General features: G+C 42.6%; 1 protein-coding gene across 1 annotated transcript in view; it reads left to right on the top strand.

The window, feature by feature from the left end:
• The window catches only part of LOC124034318 (glycerol-3-phosphate acyltransferase 4), a 46,222-nt gene that overhangs the window by 8,753 nt on the left and 15,754 nt on the right, over nt 1-21,715 (top strand). The window contains exons 2-4 of the mRNA XM_046347335.1: nt 156-849; nt 11,626-11,695; nt 11,804-12,104. Of these exons, the coding sequence (XP_046203291.1) occupies nt 676-849; nt 11,626-11,695; nt 11,804-12,104 (545 nt within the window). The 5' untranslated portion in view covers nt 156-675. The remainder of the gene's footprint in view (nt 1-155; nt 850-11,625; nt 11,696-11,803; nt 12,105-21,715) is intronic.

The raw sequence follows: 21,715 nt of genomic DNA on the forward strand, positions 1-21,715 counted from the left end.
CGATGGAATGGAACTGGCTTTGAAATGCAGAGTTGAGTTGAAGGCCTAATACCTTTGGGATACCTGGGAGTTTTCAATGGTTGCAACCAGAGTCCTTTGCCTCTGTTAACAAACAGAGTAGACTAACCTTCTGTTTTTGTTTAAATTTCTTTCAGGTGCAATCGATGCTCAACTGAAGAGGCTTGCTACTTTTGGGTCATTTCAACACAATATTCTCAATCCCTTTCAGGCTCCAAAAACAAAGGCTTATGTTCTATTGTTGACACATTTGAAACATTTTTTTATTTTTTATTTTATTTTTTAGAGTAGTGCAGGATGGAATTATTATTTTTTGTTGAGTTCTTCTCAGTTTTTCATTGTCGACCAATGCACCACATTAAGTTTGAATGATAGGAAGCTAAAGAAAATAACTTGACTGGAAGGCCCAGTTGCTTTAACATATTTCTAAAGCTGGGAGAGGCAGTAGCAAGATGCTGTCCTCTACAGCCATGGATTCACTGGCCAGTTGGAGGAGGAGTCTGGTCCCTCAGACGTCTTAATGAAGGCCGTGTTCTGGCTGAGAACTGAGACCAAGGTCCTAAAAGGCTAACAAGTGAGGCACTGTCCTCTCCTGCTGTTGACTTGCCTTTATATTCTGTGTAGTAGGATCCCCACACTTCCCCCTAAAGTCTCAAGATGGGCCTGTTCTTAGACTTCAACCCCTTTGATAACCTGCTGTGCATTCTCCTGGGCATCTCCTTCACGGTGTGGTTCACCTTACTGCTGGTCTTCATCATCGTGCCTGCCATCTTTGGAGTGTCCTTTGGCATTCGACAGCTCTACATGAAAACACTACTGAAGATCTTTGAGGTGAGTGTGAACCACTTGAGTGTTTGCAGGGGTTCATTGATGTTATCAGTTTCTGGTCAGAGAGGACATCACATCTGACATTTGCACATGTATGATTAATATGAATGATCACTAATGGATGCTAGGCATATATACATTTCACACAACATTTATGACTGAATTAGACTTGAGTGGAGTGCATGGATTATGCTCACCGTGCAGTGATGTGACAGTTCCCCGTGTGAACGTGCACTTGACCTAAACTGGGGCTTAGGAATGGGAATGCAGTTTTGTGTAGGTCATGCGCTTCCTCCCCATCTCCAATCCCTCACCTCCTACATCAAAGCTCCATTGTGTTAGTTCAGTTCAGGTCTGTATTTTCACTGTGCTCCATTTCCTTCCCATGAAGTCTTGCCAAACCCTTATGTTGTCACAGGGAGGCTGAGGCAGAACATGTGGTGTACACTTTATATAATGAGTGTGTAATAGCACACAAGAATAATCAATGACTCAACAATATCATTCTAGTCAATATAATGGGCTACTGCCAAAAGAGTAAGCTTTTGATATCGATTTGTACGAAACCTTCCGCACATATTTTCCCATTGTACAAGTGTTCAGAAAGTTACTTTTTGGACCTGAATACCAAAACATTTGAGAGATAAAGATGCTCAAAGTTTACCACGAGACATGTCTAAATCACTGTAAAATATAAACTATTTATATTTATATTAGAGGTCGACCGATTAATCGGAATGACCGATTAATTAGGGCCGATTTAAAGTTTTCATAACAATCTGAAATCTGTATTTTTGGGCGCCGATTGCCGATTTTTTTATATATATATTTTTTTTTATATACCTTTATTTAACTAGGCAAGTCAGTTAAGAACACATTCTTATTTTCAATGACTGCCTAGGAACGGTGGGATAACTGCCTTGTTCAGGGGCAGAACGACAGATTTTCACCGTGTCAGCTTGGGGGATCCAATCTTGCAACCTTACAGTTAACTAGTCCAATGCAATTAACAACCTGGCTCTCTCTCGTTGCACTCCACAAGGAGACTGACTGCCTGTTACACAAATGCAGTAAGCCAAGGCAAGTTGCCAGCTAGCATTAAACTTATCTTGTAAAAAACAATCAATCATAATCACTAGTTAACTACACATGGTTGATGATATTACTAGATATTATCTAGCGTGTCCTGTGTTGCATATAATCTGACTGAGCATACAGGTATCTAAGTATCTGACTGAGCGGTGGTAGGCAGAAGCAGGCGCGTAAACATTCATTCAAACAGCACTTTCGTGCGTTTTGCAAGCAGCTCTTCTTTGTGTGTCAAGCATTGCGCTTTTTATGACTTCAAGCCTATCAACTACCGAGATGAGGCTTGTGTAACCGATGTGAAATGGCCAGCTAGTTAGCAAGCGCTAATTGTCGTTGTGTTGTTGGTTCGAGCCCAGGGAGGAGCGAGGAGAGGGACGGAAGCTATACTGTTACACTGGCAATAGTAAAGTGCCTATAAGGACATCCAATAGTCAAAGGTTAATGAAATACAAATGGTATAGAGGGAAATAGTCCTATAATTCCTATAATAACCACAACCTAAAACTTCTTAACTGGGAATATTGAAGACTCATGTTAAAAGGAACCACCAGCTTTCATATGTTCTCATGTTCTGAGCAATGAACTGCACTTTTTCTTTCTTCTCCAACACTTATTATTTAAACCAAATTGAACATGTTTCATTATTTACTTGAGGCTAAATTGATTTTATTGATGTATTATATCAAGTTAAAATAAGTGTTAATTCAGGATCGTTGTAAATGTCATTATTACAAGAAACAAAAAAAACAATCGTCCGATTAATCGGTATCTGCTTTTTTGGTCCTCCAATAATCGGTATCGGCGGTGAAAAATCATAATCGGTCGACCTCTAATTTATATAATTTAAAAGTTTATGAACAGGGTTGTCATACTACTTTATAATTTCTTTCAAGAGTTTAAAATAAAAATGGCGCAAAAATAAAAGTGTAAACTCAAATTCATATTGACATATGTTGTAGCTGAGACCCTATTTTACATAATCTGTTTTTCTGTTGTGCCAACCATTTCTTTAGACACAACATACTATTGAATACAGGGTGGGCGTCATGTTTTGGCTGATAAATGTACTAAAATGGAATTCAATTGAAAGTTCAACTTTCAAATGGTAACACTAAGATGGTTAGAGGTCCACACATCAGAGAATGTTGACTTGAATGCCCTGGCAGTTTTGTATCCGAATATTGTTTGATTTGCTTGCCATCTACAGTGGTGATGACTGTAGTCTGACTGACCACTTTACCCGGACGAGGACTCGCCGATGTCAAGCTCTTTCCAAAAGCCTAATCTCTGACTAAGTAAGCTAAATGACACATGTTGTTTGCTTAGCTAGCTAGCTACATGCCAAATGGATAGAATACCCAGCCTCATGTATCTGAAATTACATTGATGTTTACTGATCATGAAAAGCAGGCAGTTACTTGCTGTACAAGAATTTCGCTACAACCGCAATAACATCTGCTAAAAATGTATGTGACAAATAAAATTTGATTTGTATAACTCTGATAGAACTTAATGTTGACTAATCGTTCTGACTATCCTTTTCAAGAGGTGATGATATTAAAAAAACAAATATGTATAATATTTAACAATCCATTAAATGGCACGTAGTTGTCAATGGTTTTAGCGGAGCTGGGGGTCTCCTTGCCCTCCCCAGCAGCTTAATTGAACGCTCTGTTTTTTTTATATCAACCTATTCAAGAGCATGTTTTGGCTCATCCTATGGCGGGCACAACACAAAAACCTTAGAAGATGTAAGGTCTAAGCTTCAACATATGTGAATCTGATAATTGATTGTAAAGGGTTAAAGGGATAGAGTCAAAAAGGGATTTTCAAATGGATTTACCCGTTTTAAATTCTTACGTCAATCTCAATGTGACTCATATTTAAAAAGAATAGTGCCGAGACTGGAGCAAAAAATATGGTCATAGGAAACCTTCTCTAGCCCATGTTTACATAAATACAATTATTTTTTAACTTTAGCAGTACATCTAAGAAGAATCAATTTAGCTACCTAGATAATGTTTAGCTAGTGATAGTGATCAAAATTATCTATATGCTGACAATATACTGACCACTCTAACAGGCAAGACATTCTAGATGTTCAATCGGGTTCAAGTCCGGGCTCTGGTGAGCAGTACACTTGTAAAAAAAGATGATAGAAAACACTGTTATATACATACAGTATGTACAACAGCTAGCAATATCTATACCACAATGCAATTGTGAGCATACTAGGATTTATATATTATACTACAACGTCAGTGTAACTGAATATGGATATTGTGTTCGTTGAATGTTCAAGGCAGGTTCTAGATTGTTCTTCAGCTGGTGAATTTTTGTGTGTGTTTGGTAATAATGGCAGCTGGTTTAGCAGGCTTTGGCACTGTGGCGATGTTGGCATAGATGTTGGGTTTTGGGGGTAGTGACTCTGGCTTCTTGTAGACAACAGACTTGTCCTTTCTGCGCTCCACAGCCAGGTGAACAATCCTCTCATACACCTTTTTCATCACCCACTGCTTCGAACTCTTGCAGATGATTTATTTGTACACGCATTAGCTAAATGTAGCTTGCAAGACAATAACACAGCTAGCTAAACAGTCTAAGACGTACCGTTAGCATATCAAACATGAACGTTTACACCTCTCGTACGAATATAAAAGTATAGTTTCAGCTTATTAAAATGACCTTAACCTGTTGCGACGAGCAATCCCGTATCCGGGAGCGTAATTATAGCCTCAAGCTCATTACCATAACGCAATGTTAACTATTCATGAAAATCGCAAATGAAATGAAATAAACATATTGGCTCACAAGCGTAGCCTTTTGTTAACAACACTGTCATCTCAGATTTTCAAAAAATGCTTTTCAACCATAGCTACACAAGCATTTGTGTAAGAGTATTGGTAGCTAGCATAGCATTAAGCCTAGCATTGAGCATGCAACATTTTCACAAAAACAAGAAAAGCATTCAAATAAAATCATTTACCTTTGAAGAACTTTGGATGTTTTCAATGAGGAGACTCTCAGTTAGATAGCAAATGTTCCGTTTTTCCAAAAATATTATTTGTGTAGGAGAAATCGCTCCGTTTTGTTCATCACGTTTGGTAAGAAAAAAAAACTTATCCGGGAGCGTAATTATAGCCTCAAGCTCATTACCATAACGCAATGTTAACTATTCATGAAAATCGCAAATGAAATGAAATAAATATATTGGCTCACAAGCGTAGCCTTTTGTTAACAACACTGTCATCTCAGAATAAAAAAAAAAATGCTTTTCGACCATAGCTACACAAGCATTTGTGTAAGAGTGTATTGATAGCTAGCATAGCATTAAGCCTAGCATTCAGCAGGCAACATTTTCACAAAAACAAGAAAGCATTCAAATAAAATAATTTACCTTTGAAGAACTTTGGATGTGTTCAATGAGGAGACTCTCAGTTAGATAGCAAATGTTCCGTTTTTCCAAAAAGATTATTTGTGTAGGAGAAATCGCTCCGTTTTGTTCATCACGTTTGGCTAAGAAAACCCCCCGAAAATTCAGTCATTACAACGCAAACTTTTTTCCAAATTAACTCCATAATATCGACAGAAACATGGCAAACGTTGTTTAGAATCAATCCTCAAGGTGTTTTTCACATATCTATTCGATGATAAATCACTCGTGGCAGTTTGGTTTATCCTCTGTTCAAAATGGAAAAATGCACGCACCTGGAGATTACGCAATAGTTTCGATGGAGGACACCGAGCGGACACCTGGTAAATGTAGTCTCTTATGGTCAATTTTCCAATGATATGCCTACAAATACGTCACATGCTGCAAACACCTTGGGGAAACGACAGAAAGTGTAGGCTCATTCCTTGTGCTCTCACAGCCTTATAAGGAGACATTGGAACACAGCGCATTCAAAATCTGGCTCACTTCCTGTATGAAATTTCATCTTGGTTTCGCCTGTAGCATTAGTTCTGTGGCACTCACAGACAATATCTTTGCAGTTTTGGAAACGTGTTTTCTTTCCAAAGCTGTCAATTATATGCATAGTCGAGCATCTTTTTGTGACAAAATATCTTGTTTAAAACGGGAACGTTTTTCATCCAAAAATGACGAACGAAACAACTGTTTACACTGCCCTGCTTTGAGGCGGGCAACTGTCGGGTGATTGTTGTGTGCAACCTCCGGAGGTAGAGTTCAAGATGTGAGAAATACGCACGTTAACATTGCAGTAATGTCTCTCGACAATCGATACCTCTCGAGAATCTCAAAAAAATTATCCTTAATTCTTGTTAATGAAAATAGACCCTTAGGCATGAAGTTTACTTTGTAGGATCTGTGCTTCTGACCCTACTTGATCAACTATTCTGGCCTTGTTTAGCCTACTGATGGGTTAAAAAGCGTCTCTCAATATGATGAATCTGAAGTTTCAATGGTTGGTGGGAGCCTAGCTGCCTGATCACATCTCACTAGTGAGCCCTTGCTAAAACTGAACTAGAGCTGAATCCAGAGAAGGTTATCTTTCTTAAGTGTCGAAAGTAAGCCTGTCAGCAGTTTCCAGCGAACCCCTTTGAGAGTGAATTCTAGTGCCAAAAATAAATGGTCCGGAGGGAGATGGCAGGGGCTTGATATATGAGAGCTTTTCAGCTCGCAGTAGTGCCTAGTCTAGTCAACCAGCATTCGTATGGTAGAAGTAAAGGGTTAAAATGACAGATTGTTGGAAACTAGGTGATTGTATGACAGGTTATATTTCACTTGGTTTCTGCAAATACAAGACCTTGGTATTGCTTCAATGATTAAAGTCTCCAACATGTGGAAATCACATCTTGTGCTGCTGGTAACTTGAGTCACGAATGTAACCTCATAACTGGTATATGTGCATGTAGCAGGCTATGTGTGAGCTGGGCTCTGGGAATCGTCTTGCTATCCAGGGAAGGATCTCCCAACTGGCAGTCAGCGGGTGGTTTTATTTGTCCCCCCCCAAAAAACGTTTATTTTATTATTATAATTTTTGGGGGGCATATAATACTTTTAAACACCAGGAAATCAGCTCCAAATGATTTTAATTTAAGAAATCTATTCCCACACATAATAGAGAGACACAGGATCGTATACAAATGTAAGCAAGGTTTGAAAATATTATTTATGTTTGGGCTTCTTGCGGTCAATTTGTAGTCTGCAAATGATTTATAATTAAGTTCCGGCCCCTCGACCATCCTCTCCAGAAAAAATTGTCCCGCGGCTGAATCCAGTTGATAGTCTCTGATCTAGGATATGGACAGGAACTTTCTCTCCATGCTTAGTATATCAGATCTCATGCAGAGAAGGGTAATATTGCAAAGATATATCAAATCAAATCAAATTTTATTTGTCACATACACATGGTTAGCAGATGTTAGTGCGAGTGTAGCGAAATGCTTGTGCTTCTAGTTCCGACAATGCAGTAATAACCAACAAGTAATCTAGCTAACAATTCCAAAACTACTACCATATAGACACAAGTGTAAGGGGATAAAGAATATGTACATAAGATATATGAATGAGTGATGGTACAGAGCGGCATAGGCAAGATACAGTAGATGGTATTGAGTGCAGTATATACATATGAGATGAGTATGTAAACAAAGTGGCATAGTTAAAGTGGCTAGTGATACATGTATTACATAAGGATGCAGTAGATGATATAGAGTACAGTATATACGTATCCATATGAGATGAATAATGTAGGGTATGTAAACATTATATTAGGTAGCATTGTTTAAAGTGGCTAGTGATATATTTTACATCATTTCCTATCAATTCCCATTATTAAAGTGGCTGGAGTTGAGTCAGTGTGTTGGCAGCAGCCACTCAATGTTAGTGGTGGCTGTTTAACAGTCTGATGGCCTTGAGATAGAAGCTGTTTTTCAGTCTCTCGGTCCCAGCTTTGATGCACCTGTACTGACCTCGCCTTCTGGATGATAGCGGGGTGAACAGGCAGTGGCTCGGGTGGTTGTTGTCCTTGATGATCTTTATGGCCTTCCTGTGACATCGGGTGGTGTAGGTGTCCTGGAGGGCAGGTAGTTTGCCCCCGGTGATGCGTTGTGCAGACCTCACTACCCTCTGGAGAGCCTTACGGTTGTGGGCGGAGCAGTTGCCGTACCAGGTGGTGATACAGCCCGACAGGATGCTCTCGATTGTGCATCTGTAGAAGTTTGTGAGTGCTTTTGGTGACAAGCCAAATTTCTTCAGCCTCCTGGGGTTGAAGAGGCGCTGCTGCGCCTTCTTCACGATGCTGTCTGTGTGGGTGGACCAATTCAGTTTGTCTGTGATGTGTACGCCGAGGAACTTAAAACTTACTACCCTCTCCACTACTGTTCCATCGATGTGGATAGGGGGGTGTTCCCTCTGCTGTTTCCTGAAGTCCACAATCATCTCCTTAGTTTTGTTGACGTTGAGTGTGAGGTTATTTTCACCACACTCCGAGGGCCTTCACCTCCTCCCTGTAGGCCGTCTCGTCGTTGTTGGTAATCAAGCCTACCACTGTTGTGTCGTCCGCAAACTTGATGATTGAGTTGGAGGCGTGCGTGGCCACGCAGTCGTGGGTGAACAGGGAGTACAGGAGAGGGCTCAGAACGCACCCTTGTGGGGCCCCAGTGTTGAGGATCAGCGGGGTGTAGATGTTGTTGCCTACCCTCACCACCTGGGGGCGGCCCGTCAGGAAGTTCAGTACCCAGTTGCACAGGGCGGGGTCGAGACACAGGGTCTCGAGCTTGATGACGAGCTTGGAGGGCACTATGGTGTTAAATGCAGAGCTGTAGTCGATGAACAGCATTCTCACATAGGTATTCCTCTTGTCCAGATGGGTTAGGGCAGTGTGCAGTGTGGTTGAGATTGCATCGTCTGTGGACCTATTTGGGCGGTAAGCAAATTGGAGTGGGTCTAGGGTGTCAGGTAGGGTGGAGGTGATATGGACCTTGACTAGTCTCTCAAAGCACTTCATGATGATGGAAGTGAGTGCTACGGGGCGGGGCGGTAGTCGTTTAGCTCAGCTACCTTAGCTTTCTTGGGAACAGGAACAATGGTGGCCCTCTTGAAGCATGTGGGAACAACAGACTGGGATAGGGATTGATTGAATATGTCCGTAAACACACCAGCCAGCTGGTCTGCGCATGCTCTGAGGGCGCGGCTGGGGATGCCGTCTGGGCCTGCAGCCTTGCGAGGGTTGACACGTTTAAATGTTTTCCTCACGTCGGCTGCAGTGAAGGAGAGTCCGCATGTTTTAGTTGCGGGCAGTGTCAGTGGCACTGTAATGTCCTCAAAGCGGGCAAAAAAGTTATTTAGTCTGCCTGGGAGCAAGACATCCTGGTCCGTGACGGTGCTGGTTTTCTTTATGTATTCCGTGATTGACTGTAGACCCTGCCACATACCTCTTGTGTCTGAGCCGTTGAATTGAGATTCTACTTTGTCTCTATACTGACGCTTAGCTTGTTTGATTGCCTTGCGGAGGGAATAGTTACACTGTTTGTATTCGGTCATGTTTCCAGTCACCTTGCCCTGAATAAAAGCAGTGGTTCGCGCTTTCAGTTTCACGCGAATGGTGCCATCAATCCACGGTTTCTGGTTTGGAATGTTTTAATCGTTGCTATGGGAACGACATCTTCAACGCACGTTCTAATGAACTCGCACACCGAATCAGCGTATTCGTTAATGTTGTCGTCTGACGCAATACGGAACATATCCCAGTCCACGTGATGGTAGCAGTCTTGGAGTGTGGAATCAGATTGGTCGGACCAGCGTTGAACAGACCTCAGCGCGGGAGCTTCTTGTTTTAGTTTCTGTCTGTAGGCAGGGATCAGCAAAATGGAGTCGTGGTCAGCTTTTCCGAAAGGAGGGTGGGGCAGGGCCTTATATGCGTCGCGAAAGTTGGTTGCGCAATCGATATGCTGATAAAATTTAGGGAGTCTTGTTTTCAGATTAGCCTTGTTAAAATCCCCAGCTACAATGAATGCAGCCTCCGGATATATGGATTCCAGTCAAATAAAGTTCGTTCAGAGCCATCGATGTGTCTGCTTGGGGGGGAATATATACGGCTGTGATTATAATCAAAGAGAATGCCCTTGGTAGATAATGCGGTCATACCTGACTCTCTTGTATACCAGACTGATGACATAGCACTTTCTGTTCAGCAAGATTACATCAACTGCAGAGTAGAGAATGGACAAGGGAGCTTGGAACTCAATCCAGCCTATGTAGTGAGTATGTAGAGGTATCAAACACCAGCAATGTTTTTGCATAATCTTAATCAAGTGCTACCACACCCCTCTGTCGTAATTGATGTGTTGGCCTTGCTTTTCCCTGTTCCAGTTTATTGACTCAACAGGATTGCTATGCTCCTCCTTTACTAGCCTACACCCAAACATACACATTGGTGTCCCTATAAGCTGCCCTTTAGTCTTATGATTCACATGTCATGGTATTTTGATGTCAGTAAGGATTTTGTTGTAAACAACTGTAAAATCTCCCATCGGTGAACAGTGTTCTTTCAAAAGGCATAACGGTCAGTTTCAGTTTCTAAAGAGAACTGTGTCCGTCTGTAGCGCTGTTGACATTGGCCTTGCACCACGTAGTAGCAAAGATGCTTCGCCTCTATCTCTGTTGAAATGATCTTCTCCACAGGTGGTCAGTCTAGTAAATGTCCAGTCCTGTTAGAGGAATGTTGTGCAGCAGTTGATCAGATGAACCGCACCAACTGGCAAGGCCAGTTTCCTGGTAAAGCCTTTTAGAATGTGAACACCTTCTTTTCTTAGCATTTTTGTTAGCTAGGTGCTCTGAGCTACTTCCATGAGCCATTTGGCTCTCAGAACTGTATTGGAGTATCGTGGATGTATAAGATGGATGCTTGAGCAGATTGGAATGTTCTGGCAGCAGAATTCTGCTCTTTTGTCTGTCTGTCTTTGTGAACATCAGGATCTTATAATGATGTAATGTGTTGTGTGAACTTGCTCAGTGCCTGGGGTTGAGTGAAGGTTGAGAACAGCAGATCCCCTCCCACTTCATCCTTCCTGTTCTGCCTGTTATTGCCAAGGCATGGGGAACACTCTGTTCTTTTCCAGCCTCTTACTAGATTAGTATTTGTCTAAGTGTGCACATACAGATACAATTTTCACATCTGCAGTGCATTCAGCTTAGGTGACTGTTCTTTGAGGCCTACATAAAACAAACAACTACTATGTGAATGCATTTAAAAATGGAAAATAAAATATTACAATCTAATCATTCTAATGATTTCTGTGGAGACAGACTTCCCTCACAATATCTGTCTGCCTTGGAATTGTAACACCAGCTAATATCAATAACTTATCATCATAGTAGCGTTAACAGATTTGATGTTCTACTGTTTCAGTTTCTGAAATATAGGCCTATTGAAAATGGCACTTGTTGAGATAATGTCTGCAATTTATTGCAAGTCTTTATGAACTCAAGTGTTGTGGATAAAAGACAATGGACATATCTATATAGACCTAGCTGTCATTTTAATATCTAATCTGACAAACCGACATCATTTCTGTAATAAGGTATGAAGCTGTTTGTCATTTATGACATTTTTATTTGGTCAGTCTATTGTTTAGAATTTGATTATTGTCTGAATGAGCCAGAAAGTTTTTTTCTCTGCAAAATGTAAGCTAACATCTGTCTACTTTAAATGACTCTCCTTGTAGTGGGCCACACATAGGATTGAAAGAGGAGCCAAGGACAACAACCATCTCTTGTACAAGCCTTACTCTAATGGTGAGTGACGGGCTCTGTGTATGAGTGTGTTGTTGTTGTTAATGAGTGTGTCTGATGGGTAAATTGGTAGTGGTTAACCATTTCCCATGTCCCCCCGGTGCATTTCAGCCATCATCGCCAAGGAGCCCACCTCCCTGGAGGAGGAGATAAAGGAGATCCGGCGCAGTGGCAGTAACCGGGACCTGGACCATGCCTCCGAGTTTGAGATGTCCGACATCTTCTACTTCTGCCGGCAAGGAGTTGAGAGCATCATGGACGACGAGGTGACCAAGAGGTTTTCTGCTGAGGAGCTGGAGTCATGGAACCTGCTGACCCGTAGCAACTACAACTTCCAGCACATCAGTCTGAGGCTGACTGTCCTGTGGGGGCTGGGGGTGGTGATCCGCTACGGCTTCCTTCTGCCTCTCAGGTAAGACCGGGTCAAGGTTAGGGGAAGGGATCAGATGTGGCGCTGGTTGGTTCAGTAATAACACTCTCTGTTTTCTGACATGTGTAAACAAAAATGTACAGGCTGACCTCAGACACCTCTCCTTGTTTCTCCTAGAGAACATATGACACACTCTTATTATATCATGGGAATTCATTGTAATCTGTGTACAGTGCATTCGGAAAGTATTCAGACCCCTTGACCTTTTCCACATTTTGTTACGTTAAATTCTTGGTTAAATTTTTTTTCCCCCTCATCAATCTACACACAATATCCCATAATGACAAAGCAAAAACAGGTTTTTAGAAATGTTTTTAAAACAGAAATACCATATTTGTGACTGACCTGCTCGATTTGGTTTTATTCAGCAAAATTTGAAATTGTGTTTTTTACATTGGATAAAAGTAGAGACTCAGAATTAGAAAATGGTATGTCATACACTACAGTTGAGGAACAATGGGAAAGTAATTTTGCTTTGAAAGTTGATAAACTTGTAACCTCACTTTTGAGAAAATGGCCCTTGAATGTTTTGGTACCTACAGGAGAGCTCTTCTTTGTCTACACCCATTCAGCATCGTTCACACCCTCTTAAACGCTTTAGCCCCACCCATCTCTATAATTAAGGATTCACGTATGAGGCTATGTACTAAACAACCAAAGACTTCAAGACACCTAGGTTGGTTTATACTACGGGTGTGTTCATAAATTTAATCTGGAGTGCCAGTGTGCTCTAGGCTTTCGTAAACTCCAAACTCGGTCTTCCAGAAAGTGGAGAGCAAAACTTATGCAGTTCTACTATCTTTCAAAAAAGCCATGTAAGAAAGGATTATCTACACATACTGACCAGCTCATATTATAAACAGAAGCGCACTACATGGGAGACCAATCCAAACCAATCTCTCGGCATGACCAGACCACTCATTATCTCAGCCAATCATGGCTAGCGGTAATGTTGCTGTCTTTTTCCATGGCTAAACATGCTAGGCTCGTAATCGAACTATTTTATTATTCTTTACAGATGGCATACAAGTTTGCTATTAAGGCACATGAAAGTTCACATGTTCCAGAAGGCATTTCTGCCATTACGTTCAAATGGTGCTCCTGTGATGTAGTGACGCGCGACATGCCTAGTTTCCTGAAACTAGTCACATTTGCTTAAATTTTCAGACCCTTTGCTATGAGATTTGAAATTGAGCTCACGTGCATCCTGTTGCCATTTATCATCCTTGAGATGTTTCTACAACTTGATTAGGGCCCACCTGTGGTAAATTCAATTGATTGGACATGATTTGGAAAGGCTGACACCTATCTATGTCAGGTCCCAGAGTTGGCAGTGCATGTCAGAGCAAAAACAAAGCCATGAGGTTGAAGGAATTGTATGTAGAGCTCCGAGACAGGATTGTGTCGAGACACACATCTGGGGAAGGGTACCAAAACATTTCTGCAGCATTGAAGGTCCCCAAAAATATAGTGGCCTCCATCATTCTTAAATTGAAAAAGTTTGGAACCACCAAGACTATTCCTAGAGCTGGCCGCTCGGCCAAACTGCGCAATCGGGGGTGTAGGGAGTTGAACAAGGACCCGACGGTCATTCTGACAGAGCTCCAGAGTTCCTCTGTGGAGATGGGAGAGCCTTCCAGAAGAACAACAATTCAGGTGGGGGAAAGATGAATGGCGCAAAGTACAGAGAGATCCTTGATGAAAACCGTCTCCAGAGGACTCAGGACCTCAGACTGGGGGGGAAGGTTCACCTTCCAACAGGACAACGACAGCCAAGATAAGAATGGCTTTGGGACAAGTCTCTGAATGTCCATGAGTGGCCCAGCCAGAGCCCGGACTTGAACCCGATCAGACATTTCTGGAGAGACCTGAAAATAGCTGTGCAGAGCTTGCGAGGATCTGCAGAGAGGAATGGGAGAAACACCCCAAATACAGGTGTGCCAAGCTTGTAGTGTCAAGAAGACTCAAGGCTGTAATCACTGCCAAAGGTGCTTCAACAAAGTGCTGAGTAAAATGTCTGAATACTTATGTAAATGTGAACGTTCAGTTTTTTTTTCTGTGTTAAATTGTCTAAACCAGTTTTTGGTTTGTCATCATTTACATTTACATTACATTTAAGTTTGTCACTTACAAATTGGTGCATTCACCTTATGACATCCAGTGGAACAGCCACTTTACAATTGATGAGGGATTAAAAGGTATTCCAAGGTGTCTCCGGAAGGTTGAACTCCGCTGTCCTCCGTGAGGGAGTTTGTTTTCAGAACAGTTTTGACTGGGCTGAGGAACTGTACTTCCTCAGTGGTAGGGAGGCGAGCAGGCCAGAGGTGGATGAACGCAGTGCCCTTATTTGGGTGTAGGGCCTGATCAGAGCCTGGAGGTACTGAGGTGCCGTTCCCCTCACAGCTCCGTAGGCAAGCACCATGGTCTTGTAGCGGATGCGAGCTTCAACTGGAAGCCAGTGGAGAGAGCGGAGGAGCGGGGTGACGTGAGAGAACTTGGGAAGGTTGAACACCAGACGGGCTGCGGCGTTCTGGATGAGTTGTAGGGGTTTAATGGCACAGGCAGGGAGCCCAGCCAACAGCGAGTTGCAGTAATCCAGACGGGAGATGACAAGTGCCTGGATTAGGACCTGTGCCGCTTCCTGTGTGAGGCAGGGTCGTACTCTGCGGATGTTGTAGAGCATGAACCTACAGGAACGGGCCACCGCCACATCATGGGATGTGTAGATTGATGAGGGGGGAAAAAACAATTTAATCCATTTCAGAATAAGGCTGTAATGTAACAAAATGTGCAAGAAGTCAAGGGGAACGAATACTTTCTGAATGCACTGTATGTACGTTTTCACTGCGTTCAGCTGAGAGGAAGCCATCACTTTCCATTAAGTATGGAGGATATCCCCCCCAGGGCCAGGAGTGAGAGAGTTCGCTGGGCAGACAAAAGGGCAGTGACCCAGGACTAAACCAGTCTGGCCTGAGTCCAATCACCCATGAGCCAGCCAGGCCACCATTGTAGACCCAGACACACAGTCTCCCTCTCTATAGGCTACTAATAAGCCCCTGCTGCACACAGAGACTGAGCTGATGCACTTGGCCTCGCTGTCCCATGCTTGCAGTTGCAAGAAGTGAACATAGAGAGAAAAATCACTTTCCCATAAACAGCTGTTTTATATGAAAAACAATAAGCAACTTTCATTCTGATTGTATACAGCCACTTAGGGCTTGTTCTCATTGATGAGAATTAAGACAAATTTTGATAGGTAGCGATTCTCAAGAGACATGTAAACTTCGGTATTTCTCACATCTCTAACACTACTTCTAGAGGTCTCATCCAACAGTTGACCCGCTGTAAGCAGGGAAGTGTTAACAGAATTGTCTCGTTAAGACCAACATTTATACAGCACAAATACTAATAGCAGAGCAATGTTTTTGAAACAGCAGAAATGTATAGACATTTTCATTATATTTGAGACCTGTTTTATTGAGTTTTCACCTGAATCTGCACTAACAGCCTCTTACATTCTAAAAATGTTGCTGTATCTGTAAGAAATGGGATGCACAACTGTGTTTTTCCCCACTTGGCTGCTCCAGGAAAGAAGTATACAGCAAGACGCTGATCACCAGGGGAATTATCACCGTTTTCAAATCAAAATCAACGTTTATTTGTCGCGTACACAGATGTGCAGATTTTATCACAGGTACAGCGAAATGCTTATGTTTCTAGCTCCAACAGTGCAGTAATATCTAGCAATACAATAGCAATACACACATTCTCCAAAAAATAAAAAATGATTATGAAATATCAGACAAAGCAATGTCAGAGTCCGGAATATAAATGTATACATAAATGGTGTGTATAGACAGTATATGAATAGAAAAGGTGTGTACAGCAACAGTTATATAAGATGAGACATGAGACTAGAATAAAGTATATACATATAAAGTGGGCAAAACAGTAGGTAAACATTGCCAAAGTGATCCGTGTTCAATGTCTCTATATACGTACAGGGGGCAGCAGTCTCTTAAGGTGCAGGGCAGAGTACCGGGTGGTATCCGGCTAGTGATGGCTTTTCAACAGTCTGATTGCCTGGATATAGAAGCTGTTTTTCAGTCTCTCTGGCCCTTTGTTGTACCTGCCCAGTCTCCATCTGCTAGATAGTAGCATGGTGAACAGACAATTGCTCGGGTGGCTGAGGTCCTTGGTGATCTTCTTGGACGTCCTATGACACTGGGTGCTGTAGATGTCCTGAAGGCAGCGTGCCCCCAATGATGTGTTGGGAGAGCCATGCGGTTGCGGGTGGTGGAGTTGCCCTGCAATGCAGTGTTGTAGCCCCTGGCACCACTCTGCCAAGGCACTAACCTCTTCCCTGTAGGCTGTCTCGTCATTGTTGGCTATTAGACCTACCACTGTTGTGTCGTCAGCAAACTTGATGATGGAGTTGGAGTCGTGCGTTGTCACCCAGTCATCAGTGAACAGGGAGTACAGGAGGGAGCTGAGCGCACACTCCTGGGGGGCACCCGTGTTGGTATTCCTCTTGTCAAGGGTGGGATAGGGCAATTTTGCATTTACCCTATGGAATTACTTTCATATTGATAGCATTAAGCCTGGTTTGTTCGAATGTAACTTTAATACACTGAAACTGTACTTTTATATTCATATGAGAGGGGTAGATGTTCAATATGCTAAAGTTACTTGCTAGCATAGCTAGCTAGCAGTGTTATTGTCTTGCAAGCTACATTTAGCTAATGCGTGTATAAACGAGAAAATAAACCCTTTAATTGTCTGCATATGCTTGTGAATTGTTGCATTATTCAAGAGCGTAATATGGTTTGGTTGCATTATTCAAGAGTGTAGCTAATATGTTTTAGAGCAGTTGCTCACGTAGTTTAATAATTTGCAAACTTAGTGGCTACCGTAATGCTGATAATTACGGTACATTTGGAGCTGCAGAGCAAGAATGTCACATTACCAGACACAATGAAAGGTAAGGTAAAATGTAATGTAAGATATAGATGTAAATGTACGTCAATGAGAATAGCCTCTAACTATAGCCTAGTAGTAGTTTGTCCCATATGAAAAGTGTTCAGATTGCATTGCAAAGTATCTGATCATAGTATCAAGTATTTTATGGCTTGACCATTGCCATGGAATTCCTGGTGATATCTCATAGGTGCCTCTTGTTGTTCCCACGGTAGTTTGTAAGTTTAGTCACTTTCATCTCACTGTCGTCATTTTGTGGTGAATCTCTAGAAAAATGTAGCTTTAGGCTAAGTAGCTTTGTCTAATGACTAATTACATGGCAATGGCTTTTCATTTAAGCCCCCTAAAAGCATGCCCAACAGCTGTCATCTGGCTGTGGAGTGGGAAGAGGTAAAGGTGTCCTTTTACTTCTTTAGGACATCAGGGGTGAGTTCAGATTGTAATCTGGTTTATGCGTGGGGGCAGGTAGGACTCTCCCCAATCAGTGACTTTAATTAAAACCACCAGGCAAGCCTCCCGAGTGGCGCAACGGTCTAAGGCACGGTATCGCAGTGCTTGAGGCGTCAATACAGACCCGGGTTCGATCCTGGGCTGTGTCGCAGCCGGTCGCGACCAGGAGACCCATGAGGCGGTGCACAATTGTCCCAGTGTTGTCCGGGTTAGGGGAGGATTTGGCCGGCCGGGATGTCCTTGTTTCATCACGCTCTAGCGACTCCTGTGGCGGGCTGGGCACATGCATGCTGACACAATGGCCAGTTGTACGGTGTTTCCTCCGACACATTGGTGGGTTAAGCGAGCTGTGTGTCAAGAAGCAGTGCAGCTTGGCAGGGTCGTGTTTCAGAGGACGCATGGCTCTCGATCATCTCCTCTCCCAAGTCTGTACAGGAGTTGCAGCGATGGGACAAGACTGTAGCTACCAATTGGGGAGAAAAAGGGGTAAAGAAAATAAATCAACACCAGGCAGTGAGCCCCTACAACCACTTTAGGTCAGTGTTCTGAGTCTGTTAACCTCGATCACCTCCTGCTTACACACTCACCTTTCCTCACATGCGATATGGAGCTAATGAGCTCTGCTAAATCCATATCTGCACCTTCTCCTCCAGCCCAGCCGTGTGTAGTTGGGATTCACCTGGATTAGACTTGCTGCCTGCCAGCTTTACCACACATGATAACATGGTTCTTATTAATGAGAGTAGGCTTCACTTGGGTAATCAATACATTTATGTGTATCCAGAGAGAAAATCCGTGTCCAATTGACAGCTACCGTTAGTAAGAGGGTAAATCCATTTGAATTCAATCACTTTTTGACAGCACCCTTTTTGATATGAACGAACCCTTCAATACATATTTTTACATTGTATAAGTGCTCAGAATGTGACCTTTTGGACCTGAATGTCAGACTATTCAATAAATAAAGGTGCTCAAAGTTGACCTATTTTGCATTCCCTATTTTGCATTCCCCAAATAATATGCATATCTAATATTCTTGGCATGAGTAGCAGGAAGTTGAAATTGGGCACGCTATTTATCCAAAAGTGAAAATGCTGCCCCCTATACCTTAAGAAGTTAAACAACATGGTCATTACTAGGGATGCACGATATATCGGTGAACATATCGGAATCTGGTTTAACGGCGATGTTAAAAAACGAAAAAAGCTACTGTGCATACCTATATAACGTAGTTATGTGACGTAATGACGCCACGTAAAATTTTGCGCTGCACGTACAGCACAGCATTCCTAACCTAGCCCACACAATGTCTGCTATGTGGATCGAGCAGTCAACAAGTCGAGCAGTCATTTGAAAGAGTAAGAACATTTCAGCGAGACAACTCAAAGGAGAAATCCATTAAAGCCAAGATAATGGAATTCATTGCCCTTGATAATCAACCATCCTCTGTCGTGGGTGATGTTGGCTTTCGCCGACTAGTCGAACACCGGTACACACTACCAAGTGCGCTATTTTTCAGATGTTGCCCTACCGGAGTTGCACAGTAATACTGTCACTGCTATTAGCTTCACGACATACATACTATGGAACACTGTTTGGGTCTTTGCGTGTCAAAAAAGATACAGTAGCACTGTCAAAGCTGTTCAAAAAAGTCTGCAAACACTGGCCACGAACGATGTGTTTACAATACGGCTTTGGTAATAAAGCATCATTTGTTCGACCGCAACTTCTGGGGTAGCTGGATTTAGCTCGGTACCTAGCTAGCACCATTACAACCAGCCTGAGAGCAATGACCTGCAATGAAACTGCAGTCATTTTCATTATTCTTAGCAATGATTTAGGAATCCTTGTAAGTATTAGCTAGGTTGCCACTTGTTGTTCGCCTATTGAAATTGAACTTCAGTTCCTGAAAATAAATAGCTAGCCAGCTACTTAACCCTGTTGCCCAGAGCTAACATTATAAGCAGCCAGCTAGCTTCATCTGGCTTGTTTATTTTTTATTTTTTTATTTCACCTTTATTTAACCAGGTAGGCAAGTTGAGAACAAGTTCTCATTTACAATTGCGACCTGGCCAAGATAAAGCAAAGCAGTTCGACAGATACAACGACACAGAGTTACACATGGAGTAAAACAAACATACAGTCAATAATACAGTATAAACAAGTCTATATACAATGTGAGCAAATGAGGTGAGAAGGGAGGTAAAGGCAAAAAAGGCCATGGTGGCAAAGTAAATACAATATAGCAAGTAAAACACTGGAATGGTAGTTTTGCAATGGAAGAATGTGCAAAGTAGACATAAAAATAATGGGGTGCAAAGGAGCAAAATAAATAAATAAATTAAATACAGTTGGGAAAGAGGTAGTTGCTTGGGCTAAATTATAGGTGGGCTATGTACAGGTGCAGTAATCTGTAAGATGCTCTGACAGTTGGTGCTTAAAGCTAGTGAGGGAGATAAGTGTTTCCAGTTTCAAAGATTTTTGCAGTTCGTTCCAGTCACTGGCAGCAGAGAACTGGAAGGAGAGGCGGCCAAAGAAAGAATTGGTTTTGGGGGTGACCAGAGAGATATACCTGCTGGAGCGTGTGCTACAGGTGGGAGATGCTATGGTGACCAGCGAGCTGAGATAAGGGGGGACTTTACCTAGCAGGGTCTTGTAGATGACATGGAGCCAGTGGGTTTGGCGACGAGTATGAAGCGAGGGCCAGCCAACGAGAGTGTACAGGTCGCAATGGTGGGTAGTATATGGGGCTTTGGTGACGAAACGGATTGCACTGTGATAGACTGCATCCAATTTGTTGAGTAGGGTATTGGAGGCTATTTTGTAAATGACATCGCCAAAGTCGAGGATTGGTAGGATGGTCAGTTTTACAAGGGTATGTTTGGCAGCATGAGTGAAGGATGCTTTGTTGCGAAATAGGAAGCCAATTCTAGATTTAACTTTGTATTGGAGATGTTTGATATGGGTCTGGAAGGAGAGTTTACAGTCTAACCAGACACCTAAGTATTTGTAGTTGTCCACGTATTCTAAGTCAGAGCCGTCCAGAGTAGTGATGTTGGACAGGCGGGTAGGTGCAGGTAGCGATCGGTTGAAGAGCATGGATTTAGTTTTACTTGTATTTAAGATCAATTGGAGGCCACGGAAGGAGAGTTGTATGGCATTGAAGCTTGCCTGGAGGGTTGTTAACACAGTGTCCAAAGAAGGGCCGGAAGTATACAGAATGGTGTCGTCTGCGTAGAGGTGGATCAGGGACTCACCAGCAGCAAGAGCGACCTCATTGATGTATACAGAGAAGAGAGTCGGTCCAAGAATTGAACCCTGTGGCACCCCCATAGAGACTGCCAGAGGTCCGGACAGCAGACCCTCCGATTTGACACACTGAACTCTATCAGAGAAGTAGTTGGTGAACCAGGCGAGGCAATCATTTGAGAAACCAAGGCTGTCGAGTCTGCCGATGAGGATGTGGTGGTTGACAGAATCGAAAGCCTTGGCCAGATCAATGAATACGGCTGCACAGTAATGTTTCTTATCGATGGCGGTTAAGATATCGTTTAGGACCTTGAGCGTGGCTGAGGTGCACCCATGACCAGCTCTGAAACCAGATTGCATAGCAGAGAAGGTATGGTTAGATTCGAAATGGTCTGTAATCTGTTTGTTGACTTGGCTTTCGAAGACCTTAGAAAGGCATGGTAGGATAGATATAGGTCTGTAGCAGTTTGGGTCAAGAGTGTCCCCCCCTTTGAAGAGGGGGATGACCGCAGCTGCTTTCCAATCTTTGGGAATCTCAGACGACACGAAAGAGAGGTGGAACAGGCTAGTAATAGGGGTGGCAACAATTTCGGCAGATAATTTTAGAAAGAAAGGGTCCAGATTGTCTAGCCCGGCTGATTTGTAGGGGTTCGACCGGACCGGGTTATGTGTTCAGTAGCTATAGTTGACTTTGCGGTTAGCCTTCAAAATTAAAGTATGTCATTGACAGTGATGCAAATGAATACAAATAGTAGAATTATGCCATACTTTTATTTTGAAGGCTAACCTCAGTCAACTATTGTGGCTAATCCTTATTGTAGCTAGCTTCACATAGATGGGGCCGACCACCATTAATCAAGTTAGAACTGTCTTATAAATTAGGGTTATTTTAGATGACACCTAGCTATATATCTAGC

This window comes from Oncorhynchus gorbuscha, linkage group LG04 (genome assembly GCF_021184085.1).
Source record: "Oncorhynchus gorbuscha isolate QuinsamMale2020 ecotype Even-year linkage group LG04, OgorEven_v1.0, whole genome shotgun sequence".
NCBI classification, from domain to species: Eukaryota; Metazoa; Chordata; class Actinopteri; order Salmoniformes; family Salmonidae; genus Oncorhynchus; species Oncorhynchus gorbuscha.